We start from the raw sequence: 12,859 nt of genomic DNA on the forward strand, positions 1-12,859 counted from the left end.
TCGGTCCTTCTGTACAAAAGTGGGTCTGGAGGCTTAGTGGACAAAGCCAGGACTGGCGATTTAGTGGACTAGTGTGCCCACTGAAGGGGCCAGTGTTCAACCTCAGGGTCACAGGTTCTAATCCCAGCGGGTCCACTCAGCCTTTCATCCTTCCGAGGTCGATAAAATGAGTACCATTGAGTTGGGTAACAATAATCATCTGTTATTCAGCACCAAGCTACCCTTGGTTGAACGTGCGCTTTGTAAATCCAAGTTATGTTACATTAAAACCTATGCATTATATTTAAATCACATTTTCCCTTTCCGACATATGAACCTATCTACCAACCCAGTCCATTCCTGAATTGTGCTACTGTCACAATTCTGGAATTGCTAAGATACTGCGCTCGCTCCTATGCCTATACCATTACCTTCAACAGTTGACAGGGTGTTTGTCCAAAATTGTTTATCATGCCTTCCAAAGCTTTCCTTTCTTTTTCATCTGCTATGGCATCAAGATCAACAGCCCCTGCAGAGAATGAAGGAACAGAGGTAAGAAAATGTCAACACAAATATTACATTTTCTATGTATATTGTCTGAATAAACAGGGACTGGTGCAAGCATAATTAAAGATCATCTTCACCCTGGTTTGGCTTTCTAGCACTGTGAGGGGAAAAGCCTGCTAAGGAGGAGCTTAGCTTGCGATTTAAAAAGGACCCAAAACTACTTTAAGTTTTGTAACTGCATTATGCATTTTTACCTTTTACATTCCTAGTGGCAATAGGAGTGGACCCTTCCCAACTTCTATTATTCTTCAGCCTCTCGACTGATTCACAAACAAAATATGTTCTTCATTGGTGGGGAGGTTTATGATGTGTCATCAAACTAACACACAGCAAACCCCCAAATTCAAACATGTGCATGCAACTGTCACTTGTAGAAGTCAAGCTCAAACATTTACATCCACAAAGAAAAAACTCTCAACAGTGCCGATCTGTATATCTTGTGGAGTTTTAGAATACATTGTCCTAACATTGAGGAGACAGACCCTGCCCAGCCCATTCCACTCTCAATTAGCAAAGAGGAAGGGAAGGGAGAGAGAGTAGAATGTCCTCAAAAAATGAAAATGTTAATAAGGTGTTATTTTACATACATTGCAGGCTGAGGTAAGGGTGTCTTCAAACTTGTTGGGCTCCAAAAAACCCTCTAAGGCCCTTTTAATAAGCAAAGCTTTAAAAACAATTACTTGAATGAATTTTCTATATTATGGAAAATTGATAACTCATTTGTGATTGAATTGTGTTCTATCCTTCCCAAACTGTAAACAACAAATACATGAGGTTATCTTGAACAATGTAACTGGTAAAAACAAAAAAGGTTTGGTCAACAAAAGGTTCAATAAGTCTATAAGACCGGTACATGGTTTTAACAATATACCAATTTGTGATTAGGGTTCTTTAAGACAAATTTAATTATAACAAAGTATTTACATTAAGGGGACCTTTCTCAGACCACTGCCCTGCAAGTACTGACTGACTTGTCAATTGTTTCTTATAATGTGTGGCTGAGCTTTTAATTAAGGAGACACATTTATTGATTCCAATTAATTATGTTCCAATTTGTGTTTACCGCTAAATAATTATTTTGGAAATGTTGTTCTTCTGATCCTGCAGCAGTGTTCCTATGGCACCATGAGGATAATCTCTACTTATGAAGGTGAACTTATGTTACAGTGAGAGGAAAGAGTAAAACTTTGTCAACACAATATCAACCGTGCCAGTACCTTCATAACTACAGTAATAGAACACATTAAGAGCTTCCACTGCAGCCGGCCCTCTCTGCTTGTAGCCGAAAATCAGATCAATCCAATCATGCAGGTGAGCAGAGACATAGTCAGACTCCTGGAGAGAAGGGAACAGGACGTTAGAAAACCACTGATGGTGTGTATTTTTTAATTACTTGGAGTTCGAGGCATGTATCTGGTGCAAAAATTGCTTAGTTAAGTGTTAATGAATAAAGTCTTATTCATCACTGATTTGCCACAATAAGACAGTATGGTATGGTATGCAGAGAGTGGCCTCAAATTTAGATTGTCAAAAACTATATTTATGTAAACTCTATAAAAACGCTAATATAAAATATAACATCAAAGTAACACAAGCAGACAAGTTGATAGTGACACCAGTGTTGTGTTTTTCGTTCACCAGTGCAAAACAAAATTGGAGTCAAAAAGATTCATGTAATTTTTTCAGAAGGCTGTTATGCTTCCAATTGCGGTATTTCAATGTACACCAGAACTTTGTTAGAAAATGGAGATATATGTTTAACTTTGGAAATGTGTGCACATTATACCAATAGCCTTGTTAGTAATGTCATTTATATAAATGTATGTATACGTGTGTGTGTGTGTGCTTGTGTGTGTATTCACTGGGGAAAAAACACAGTTAATGATGAGTTCTGGTTCAACAAACAAAAAAAATGTAAGGCTAATTAAATTTGCTGTTATGGTATGCAATTTACAACATAACTAACACCAACTTGTCTAGGTCGGGAGGCCAACACTGGGGCATTCCCCTAGACTAGACTAGCCATGCTGTGTCAGTGTACACAAACATCGTCCAGGATACAGCGGGAGACATTTAGTCGATCTCCGTGACTTTCCAGGTCTTCGAGGAGGCATTAGGCCTTCGTGTGGTTTGGGGTAAGTCATACTTCTTCCCGTTCTGGCGAGACATGCCTCCTCGGGCAATATGCCTGGGTGGCTAGCTTCGGTATTAAGTTAGTCAAGTTATACTACTCGCAGCAGGACTTGTTTGAAGGCAACGTAAAATGGTCATTTACAACCCTCAAATCCCTAACGCAATTCTGGCAGCACCTACCCTCGCAGGCAAAACACTCTTTAAAAAATTATCGTCCTTCCCCATCTCTTCTATTATTTCGTAAACATGCCGGTGTGCCTCCATCGTACGTTTTTCCGGGACCTAGACCAGATACTGGGAGACCTGCTCTGCGACGGTAAACAGCAGTGAGTAGCCCTAACTAAGCTCCAGCTGCCGGTCAGAGAGGGCGGGCTGGGTGCTCTATCTTTTGAGTCCTATTAGTAGCACAGTTCCAGTGGGTATCCTGGTGGTTAGCAACATGGTCATGGACATACTCAGACTCTCCCAGCTAGTCATGGACTTCACACATACTGGACCTCATATTCACCACCAGTAACAAAGTCAGATACAGCCACGCCAGCGAAGCTACCTGGTCCGACCACTTAATAGTACACTTCTACATCTCCACCATGACCAGCCCTCCTAACAACCCCTCCAGCACCACCTACATGACCTGGAGTAAGGTATCAGAGGACCTCTGGACTCACACCCTCAACTCATCGCTGCCGCACTCCTCCCCAAACCCTGATGCAGCCATCAAAAACTTCAACACCTGGATTATCAACTGCGCAGACATAGTCACACCCCTCATAACTCCCAAACATAACATGCCCCCCACCACACCGCCTGGTTCAAAGACAAACTCCTAATCTCAAAATGCAACTGCAAACAATTGGAAAGGATCTGGCGCACCAGCAAGACTCCCTCAACTGGGAAAAAGTCAAACTGGCTTTAAACAACTACCACACTCAACTAAAGAACCCAAAGAAAAAACACCATCACCTCCTCCTGGGACCTCTGCAACTCCCTCGCAGAGTTCTTCCACAACAAAATCGCAACTATAAAAGAACACTTTGACCCCAACCAACCCTAGACAGCAGCAACACTCTACCCTCCAAAAAGGACCACAACCCAGCAACAATAATTACATGGGACACCACCACCATATACTAAGGAGCACCCAGGGACCCCTGCCCCCACCACATATTCAACAAGGGAATCAACCCTATCAACCAAGAGCTCATCACCATCCTCAACCCCCCCATCTCCTTCGCATACTTTCCAGCAGCCTGGAAGCACGCAGAGGTCAAACCTCTCCTAAAAAAACCTCTGCAGACCGGAAAGATCTAAAACACTGTCCTATTTCCCTACTCCCCTTTCCAGCCAAAGTCCTGGAAAAAGCTATAAACAACCAACTTTCCAACCATCTGAAAACCAGCAAACTCCTTGACCCCTCCCAGTCAGGATTCCGCGCTAACCGCAACACGGAATCAGCCCTTATCGCAGCCACTGACAACATCAGAGCCCTCATGGACAAGGGAAAGAACGCTGCCCTTATCCTCGTCAACCTCTTCGTAGCATTTGATGTGTCCCACTACACCCTCCTACACAGCCTCTACCAGATTTGTATCCAAAAGAAAGCCCTCAAATGGATGGCTTTCTTCCTCACAGGAAGAACCCAGAGCATCCACCTCCCACCATACTCCTCTGCACCCAAAGACATCGTCTGCGGTCCTCCAAGGATTATCTTTCAGCCCCACTCTCTTCAACAACTGCATGGCCCCGCTAGCACCCTGGTCAGATTACACAACATGAACATTATACCCTATGTGGATGACACTCAACTAACCTGTCCCTATCCTCAGACCTCACCAACACCTAAGCCAACTTTTATAGATTCATGACCAGCGTCGACAGCTGGATGCAGAGCAAGTGCCTCAAGCTCAACACCGACAAAACCGAGGTACTCCTCTTCGGAAGCACCACTTGCCCCTGGAAGGACACCCAGTGGCCAACCAAACTCGTCCTCCCCCCACACCCACTGAACACGTTAAAAACCTAGGCATCATACTCAACAGCGAGCTCCCAATGAGAAAACTGATAAACACAGTCTCTTCGACATGCTTCCATATCCTCCCCATGCTCCCCACTGACACCAGAAGAAACCATCATCCAAGCCCTTGTCACCAGCCGCCTGGACTACGGCGACACCCTACACATAGGGATTACCACCTAAATACTAAACAGGCTCCAGACCATAGTGAATGCAGCAGCAAGGCTCTTCTGTAACCTACAGAGATGAAGCCACATAATACCGTACCTCAAAGCACTGCATTGGCTCCCCGTTAACAGACGTGTCAGTTGATACTACTCCCCCACACCTATAAAGCCTTACACAACACTGGCCCAGTGTACTCCAACCACAGAGTAAACTTCCACCAACTCCCGCCTACCCCAGACAATTACACTCCTAGGCCCTCTACATTGTGCACACTCCTTGCATCCTAAGAAGCAGAAACTCCCAATTGGCCTTAAAACACTGGAACGACCTCCCTCTGAAACACCATACAGCCTCTACCTGTTATAAGTTCAGGTAGAAGCTGAAAACTTGGCTATTCAGCAGAATGCCTGGAGTAGTGGCACCGCCCCATCAACCCCCCCTCGCCCCCCCCTCAAATTATTAGTGGGAAGAATGTATATTAGAATAGCCCTTCCCTTAGATATTCTTTGGCAGCTGCTGTACCCTACAATAAAAGTACACTGCTCCTGGTCCCTACATCCATGGGTGGCCAGGAAGTGCCTCACCAGAATCAGTCAACTGACAAGACAGGTGCAACACTGTTACCACGCTATCCCCCCTTCAAGGACTGTCCTTCGGACCCTTCATAGCCAACCATTTGAGTGCATGGCATAACTGCTCCCTGGGAACTCACTGCTGAAGCATCAGAAGGTTGAAACCAGTCGGTGATACATATGTTCAGAGGGAACCTTACCTGGTAGTTTAAGCTGAACTGTTCCTATTGGGCAGGACCAAAGCTGTTTGCATATGGCTGGTTTCTGTCTAAAGCGGGATAGTATGTGAAAAAATATGGACCTAAATGGAGCCTGAACAATTACTAATGGCTAAGATGTTTGCAAGCATTCAACTCATCATCTTTCTATTTTCTTTAGTGCGATGACCTAAGCGTGACAAGTGTGCCTGTATGTGTGTCTCATGCTCACTGTGCCACAGAACTCAAGCTCATCCCCACTGATGAGAAATAAGGAATCGGTATAGGGATGCTTGTGTTTTTCTTCAGAGAGGACCTGGTCTGGCAGCTAGGCTTGCTGTTTCTATTGGAGGAGGCCAGGGTTGATTTTCATATGGATTGTCTATGTTTGAACTAACAAAGTGGGTGAAAAATGATGGACTGGAATGAGGCCAGAAAGAATACCATGACTTTTGCAAGCATTCCAACCATTACCTTTCAGTTTTATTCAGTGTGAAACCCTAAGTGCATGAATATATGTGTTTACGTTAAACACCTAGGTCCTACATGGGATAAAGTGTTTGCTCTTTTTTGATATAATGTACTACTCAGTTCTCATGGCAAGAAGCAATACAATTGAACTCTCTTGCTTGTTAAGCAAACGACCAACGTTGACAGAGCTTACCAGAGCTTTTCTGTGTTTATAGATGAAATCCTCTGGGGACCGTGCCCATTTTGGAAGCTGTACATCATTCACCTTCTCTTTAGAGAGCTGTAGTCGTCCCAGGTCGAATTCTATGGAACACAGCAAACAAAAAGGACTTAATGTGGAGTGTCATGTAAAAGAGTTGAAGGCCAACACGTTTTCATCCCTATAAAGAGTTATGTGGAAACATGCAATAATTTAGCCGAGAAAGTACTTAGAATATCTTTTTTTTAAAAATAGTTTGCAATTAACCCTGTGCCCAACAGGTGAATGAGCACCTTAATTTTTATTAGTTGTGTTTATGTCCAACACCATTAGAAAGTCAAGAATATTCTATGTCTGGTCTCTTTCTACCCATCTTCTAAGGGTAGCAGTCAGTCTCTTTGCGCAAACAGTACCAACGTGAAACTCACTGCCATTAACCATATGGCTTTTGGAAGATATAGTCCAGCAGCTACATCTTTTCTCTTAAAATCAGGACTCACGCAACTGCTGCTGTAGTCATGACTGGGCCAGCCCAGTGGTTGGTTTTTCTTGTTCTTGTCACCTTACAGTGCAAGTTCATAAACAACAAATTCAGGAAGAATCCATCAAGATCTTGACCCCTTCATTTTGGGGTCACAAACCAGTATATTCCTCCTTCGTCTAATTTCCTGATCATCACAACAGAATTATAGTAATCTTATGTGTTTTTTACTTAGCACTCATCATCTTTAGTAATGTTTCCTTGTTGATGGTTAGTATTTACATTGCTGTCTGGTCATTTCAGCATGTGCTGCACCACTTATTTTAACTGATCGACCAAAGTAAGTTAAGTTTGGGCTTCTGGCCAATAAAACATTCTTTCTGAAAAACTATACTGCAAAATATGTTTGTACAAATTCAGAAACAGATAATAGAAGTCCACAGCTTTACGAAACAATTGGTAATTTCTTCGCTATGTCTTCTAGCTGGAATGCTGCACCTTCGCCACCCTAATCAATAAATGCATGCTAAGGCACATAGCAAATGCAATGTTAGCCACTACGCTTTTCATTCATATAATTCTGATGCTTATTTGTTTCTATGGTGTTTAAATTCACATTTTTTATTTCATGTAAGGCAAGATTAGCTAATTGCCCTTAGACCAAATCTGCCATATGTATTCATTGCTTCTGGAAATTATTCTCAAAACAAAGCTCCTAACCTTTGTACCAGATGATTTATTCACCATGGCCATGTTGGTTCCGAGGTCTTCCTCCAAACTATTTTCGATCTATGACAGGCCCCTCTTTCAACCGCAAAATCAGATTCAATTGGTATGCCTGCTCACACAATGTTACCGTTGTGGACCAGTCTACCTTCAGTAGATTTTCTTACAATGAATTAGATTTGCAGACGCTATGATTTACCACTGCTGGTCACACAAGCAATATTTTCTTATGATGGGCCTAGGCTAACCGTCAAGGTAAGGTAAATCAAAAGTTGTACCCTACAGGGCATGCAACGTGAACTCACACCAGTGCAAAAACGTAGTAAATGGTAAAGTTTTCAGTATCAGAAAAGTGCAAAAGGGATTCAAGTATCCAAAATATAGAGGGAGTATGACCCTGCAGTCCTTTACGTTAAACAACTTTGTGTTGTGTTTTATGCCTAGGAGCTGCAGGTCTGCTGAACATAGTCACGTGTATACCATGGCATCAGAGCAGCCACTGACAATGAGCCACCAAAGGCAAAAATGCCTCCAACCTGAAGATATCCCAAACAATTAATCCTACACCATATAGGGGTTCTGCACCCAATTACACCCACCTGCTGCCTCCAAGGCTGGCTCACTTGCCTAAAACAGCAGCAGGCGGCAAACAACCGGTGCTCCCGGTGGCAGAATGGGAACTATGTCTATTCTAAATTACTGTCCCTGGCGATGGCAAATCAATTGGATGACCCATTGGGCGTGCAAGACCCCAAGGCCTTTCAGAGCTCCAAAGACGAGAAAAGCTGCAGTCCTGGTACCAAGAAAAGCACAGCCAGGGTCCTGACTCCGCACAGCACAAAGTAGAGTAACTGCCTGGTCATTACCACTCCAGCAAAGCTCTTAAAGGGAAACCGTACAAGCAATGATTCTGGGACAAATGCTGACGCTTTCTGTAGTGATCACTCATTTGTTCCATACTTCTTTATTTGATTTTCAACAAACAATCGCGCATTTTCTCATAATTCACTTTAACTTTGATGAGCACAGAAAGATGAAGGGTCCGTTACATTCTATGCCAGAATAACAAGGACACTCCCAATATCCGATATCCATTCCCTATCATATCATAGCTATAACAGCATTGCATAACTCATCAGACATGGCATCCAGTTTAACTATTTCTAATTCCCAGCCGTGAGCAGTGCCACCACCCTTTGCTGCAATATTATTGTTGCGATCTAAGCTCTAGTGCTGTTATATACATCCTGCAACAAGCCTCCAAACTTGGAGAAACCCAAACCCCTGCCTTCCATCCCATCGCAATCTTATGCTTACCAAAAATAGGGCGCTAAATCTATAAAATTACAAGTTTGTTTATTATCATTAGTTCTAAGTAGCTTATCCAACAAACAAAGCTTCAGTCACTCGGAGACAGGTGTCTGCAAAGGTATTAATTAAAGAGAGAACTTTCTGTCCTAAACTGTGATACTTCCCCACATCATATGATAAAAATCTGCATGAAAGGATCTACAACGTGCACAAAGGTCAGCGGCCTCAGGGTATATCCTGGCAATTCCAGCAAGAGTAAAATAAGTTTGGTGCAAATTGTAAATTTGCATGTATGAGAGTTGATAGTTTGCTGCTATCTGTCTTTACATATTCCAGCATACAGGTCCATTCAGTGTTGGATATCTCTTTTTAGAGATTAGCATCCCATTGCTTAACCTTTGTGATATCCGAATAAAAAGCCAGAGACAGCATATGTTACACTGCCACAACTTTTCTACCCGTCCCATCAGTCAACAATGACATCATTTGTGAGCTGTTCAGCGCCCGTAGGCTCCAGGTCACACTTGAAGCATTTTCCAACACAAGGAATTGACCAGTACCCAAATCAAACTCTTCCCATAACATTCATACCACTCAGATCCAGTGATGAATTGCCAGCGTCAGATTACGCTTATCATAGTCCACACATCAGGGTACCGAAAAGCAATGGCAGTTCTGCCAAAGGAAAAAGCTTGGCAGGGAGCTGAGCCTCAAAATGGCACAATAACCGAGGAAACACCAGCATCTTGGCTATCGTGATCCGGCCCGCTGAAGACAATGGCAGCCCCGTCCAAAATGGCATTGATTGTCTCTTCACCGACAAGGCCTTCCCAGGTCCCCCACATGATGTACCCCAGAGTATTTAAACGAGTCAGGCTCTGAATGAAGTGCAGAACACAGCCTAGCCCAATCATCCAGAGGAAGTTCATGCCTTAGGGGAAAAACACAATTTCCCCCAATTAATCTTCAGATCACAAACTTGCACAAGATCCCCCAACACCAACATCACAACTTTATGGGATTACTTAGGAATAGCAGGGCGTCATCTACCTATAGTCCACAATTCCTTGGAGGGTGAACCACAAAAAGTCACTAAATTAACCTGTGATTAACCCAGACTAGATGGGAATAAAAAGAAGTCAAGCTTAATTTAGAGGCAATGTGGTAAATATTTATGCAGCACACAAACAGTAAAAACATTTTTAAAACATCCCGCACCAATTTTAAAAAAAGGAGTACATTTTAATAAAATATTTGACGCCACAATTACAAAAATCCAAGAAGTACAAGTGGGTAATGATTTTTTAAACACTTTTGTGAAAATAGCACCAAAAAGCCCAAGGCACCAACTATGGATATCTGGTCACTGGTCAAAGTCACAAGTTCAGCCCGACCACAATGGAACGCAGGTTGGCTACAGTCACCAGATTAGTACAGCTGAAATACTTACCTTCTCAAATCAGCACTAAGAGTCACGTTCATTGTGGAGGGGGCGGTCCGGTGAGGAGTAGGGAAAGCGTCGCAGGAGGCTGCTGGAGTAGCATGAAGAGCAGGCCAGGCGTTGCTGGAGCTTCGCACTGGCGGCCACTGTGAGCAGTCGATGCTGTTGCTTGAAGAGGCAGTTGCCGGAGCTTCTCATTGAATGGTGATGCGGGTGGCAAGTTCTTGGTGTGGATGGGCTCGTTCAGTCACAAAGAGCCCAAAAACGTCAATACAGCTCTCCGATTGCACACCAAGGGTCCAGGACCTGAGGGGCACCATTTGGTAAGAAAGCTACAAACAGCCATTTTGTCTTTCTAAAGGTTTTAGTCTTGTCAATATAATAAAGAAGGGCTCTTTTGACGTCAAGTGTGTGAAGAGCTCTTTCTGCTACCAAATCTGGGTTTTGGAAAAACACTGGTAACTCTACTGATTGGTTTAGAAAAAAGCAGAGATTACTTTGGGAAGAAATTTTGGATTTGTTCTAAGAACCACCTTGTTACGATGTATTTGTAAGAATGGTTCTTGTATGGTTAAAGTCTGGATCTCACTTACTCTCCTGAGAGAGGTGATTGCCACTAAGAATGCTACTTTCCATGTAAGGAACTGCAATTCACATTTGTGTAGAGGTTCAAATGGTGGACCCATGAGCCTAGTAAGGACAATGTTTAAGTTCCACACCGGAGAGGGTGGTACTCTGGGAGGAATTACTCTTTTAAGGCCTTCCATTAAAAGCTTTTATTGCAGGTATTCTAAACAGGGACAAGTTTTGTCTGTTTTGTAAGTAAGCAGCAAGAGCAGTTAGATGTAATATTATGGATGAATATGCTAGATTACATGTTCGTAAATGCAGCAAGTAGCAAATGATGTCCTGGATTGAAGCATCCAGTGGATCAATTTTATTGTTATTGCAGTAAATAATGAATGTTTTCCATTTTGCTGCGTATCAGGCTCTAGTAGTAGGGCGTCTAGCTTCTTTCATGATGTTCATACAGTTCGGTGGAATGTTAAGGTAACCGAACTCTAGGACTTCAGGAGACAAATTGCGAGATTCAGTTGACCTGGATCTAGGTGTCTTATGTCTCCATGGTTAGCAGTTTCGGGGAGGGACGCAGTTTTTGGTGTGAACCACAGAGTTCCAGAAGTGTGGTGAACCACGGTTGCCGTGCCCATGTGGGAGCAATGAGGATCATTTTGAGGGACTGTTGTCTGAGCTTGCGTATTGCTAGCGGAATGAGTGGGAGTGGCGGAAAAGCGTACGCAAATCTGCCTGACCAGTTCATCCATATCGCATTGCCCTTGGACGACGGGTGTGGAAACCTGGCGGCGAAGGTTGGGCATTTTGCGTTTTCGTGTGTGGCGAACAGGTCTATGTCTGGGTGGCCCCACATTTGGAAAAATGGTTGAAGAACCTATGGATGAAGTTCCCATTTGTGAATGTGTTCTGACGACTGAGCAGATCTGCAATTTGATTGTGTACTCCTGGAAGATGTTCTGCTAGGAGATATATGTTTTGCGGGATGGCCCATCGCCATATGTGTTGGGCTAGTTGAGAAAGCTGCAACAAGTGTGTTCCTCCTTGTGTTTGTATGTAATACATTGCTGTTATGCTGTCCGTCCGGACTAGGACAGTTTTGTTGCGGAGATGTGGTTGGAATGATTTTAGCGCTAGGAATATTGCTAGTAATTCTATTGATGTGGAGCACTTTTTGTAGAGTGGTTCATATACCCTGGACTGTGTGGTTTAGGAAGTGGGCTCCCCAGCCGGTGAGGGATGCGTCTGATGTTAGTACTATCTGTGGAACTGTCTCTAGGAACGGCCGCCCCTTGGATAGGTTTTGTGTGTTCCACCACTGCAGAGAGCGATGTGTGCGGCTGTCCACCAACACTAGATCTGTAAGTTGACCTTGAGCCTGGTTCCACTGACGTGCAAAGCACTCTTGTAAAGGGCGCATCTGGAGTCTTGCGTGAGGGAAAATGAAAATGCAAGAGGCCATCATTCCTGCTAGCTGCATAAACACTCGAGCTGGAAGGGAGTGTTGAGGTTGAAACCTTTTGATGAGGGTTTGTATACTGGCTATTCTGGCTGGATTGGGGTATGCCAGAGCTTTGAAAGTGTTCATTGTGGCCCCTAGATACTAATGTATGTAGGAGGGCTGCAGGTGGGATTTGGTGTAGTTTATTGTGAACCCCAAATTGTGTAGTAGCCTAATTGTTTGGTAGGTGTGCTGTACACACTGCCTGTGTGACTTGGCTTTTATTAGCCAGTCGTCCAGGTACGGGAACCCATGAATGTATTGTCTACGCAAGTGCGCGGCTACTACCGCCAGACACTTTGTGAAGACCCTGAGTGCTGTTGTTACTCCATATGGCAGGACCTTGAACTGATAGTGTTGGCCGTTCACTGTGAACCTTAGATATTTTCTGTGAGCAGGGTGTATGGCAATATGGAAGTAGGCGCCCTTGAGATCTAATGTGGCAAGGAAGTCGCCTTGTTGAAGCAGTGGAAGGACTTGCTGAAGAGTGATCATGTGAAAATGATTTGACTGAATGTAGAAATTT

At 43.6% G+C, this 12,859-nt stretch overlaps 1 protein-coding gene across 2 annotated transcripts in view; it reads right to left on the reverse strand.

Moving 5' to 3' along the window:
- Positions 1 to 12,859, reverse strand: part of NBEAL1 (neurobeachin like 1) — a 978,461-nt gene that overhangs the window by 166,791 nt on the left and 798,811 nt on the right. For both annotated transcript variants that reach the window (XM_085648956.1, XM_085648955.1), the window contains 3 exons: positions 6,295 to 6,404; positions 1,764 to 1,881; positions 411 to 508 (listed from right to left, as the gene is read on the reverse strand). In XM_085648956.1, coding sequence (XP_085505082.1) covers positions 411 to 508; positions 1,764 to 1,881; positions 6,295 to 6,404 — 326 coding nt within the window. The remainder of the gene's footprint in view (positions 1 to 410; positions 509 to 1,763; positions 1,882 to 6,294; positions 6,405 to 12,859) is intronic.

This window comes from Triturus cristatus, chromosome 3_2 (genome assembly GCF_964204655.1).
Source record: "Triturus cristatus chromosome 3_2, aTriCri1.1, whole genome shotgun sequence".
Lineage (NCBI taxonomy): Eukaryota > Metazoa > Chordata > Amphibia > Caudata > Salamandridae > Triturus > Triturus cristatus.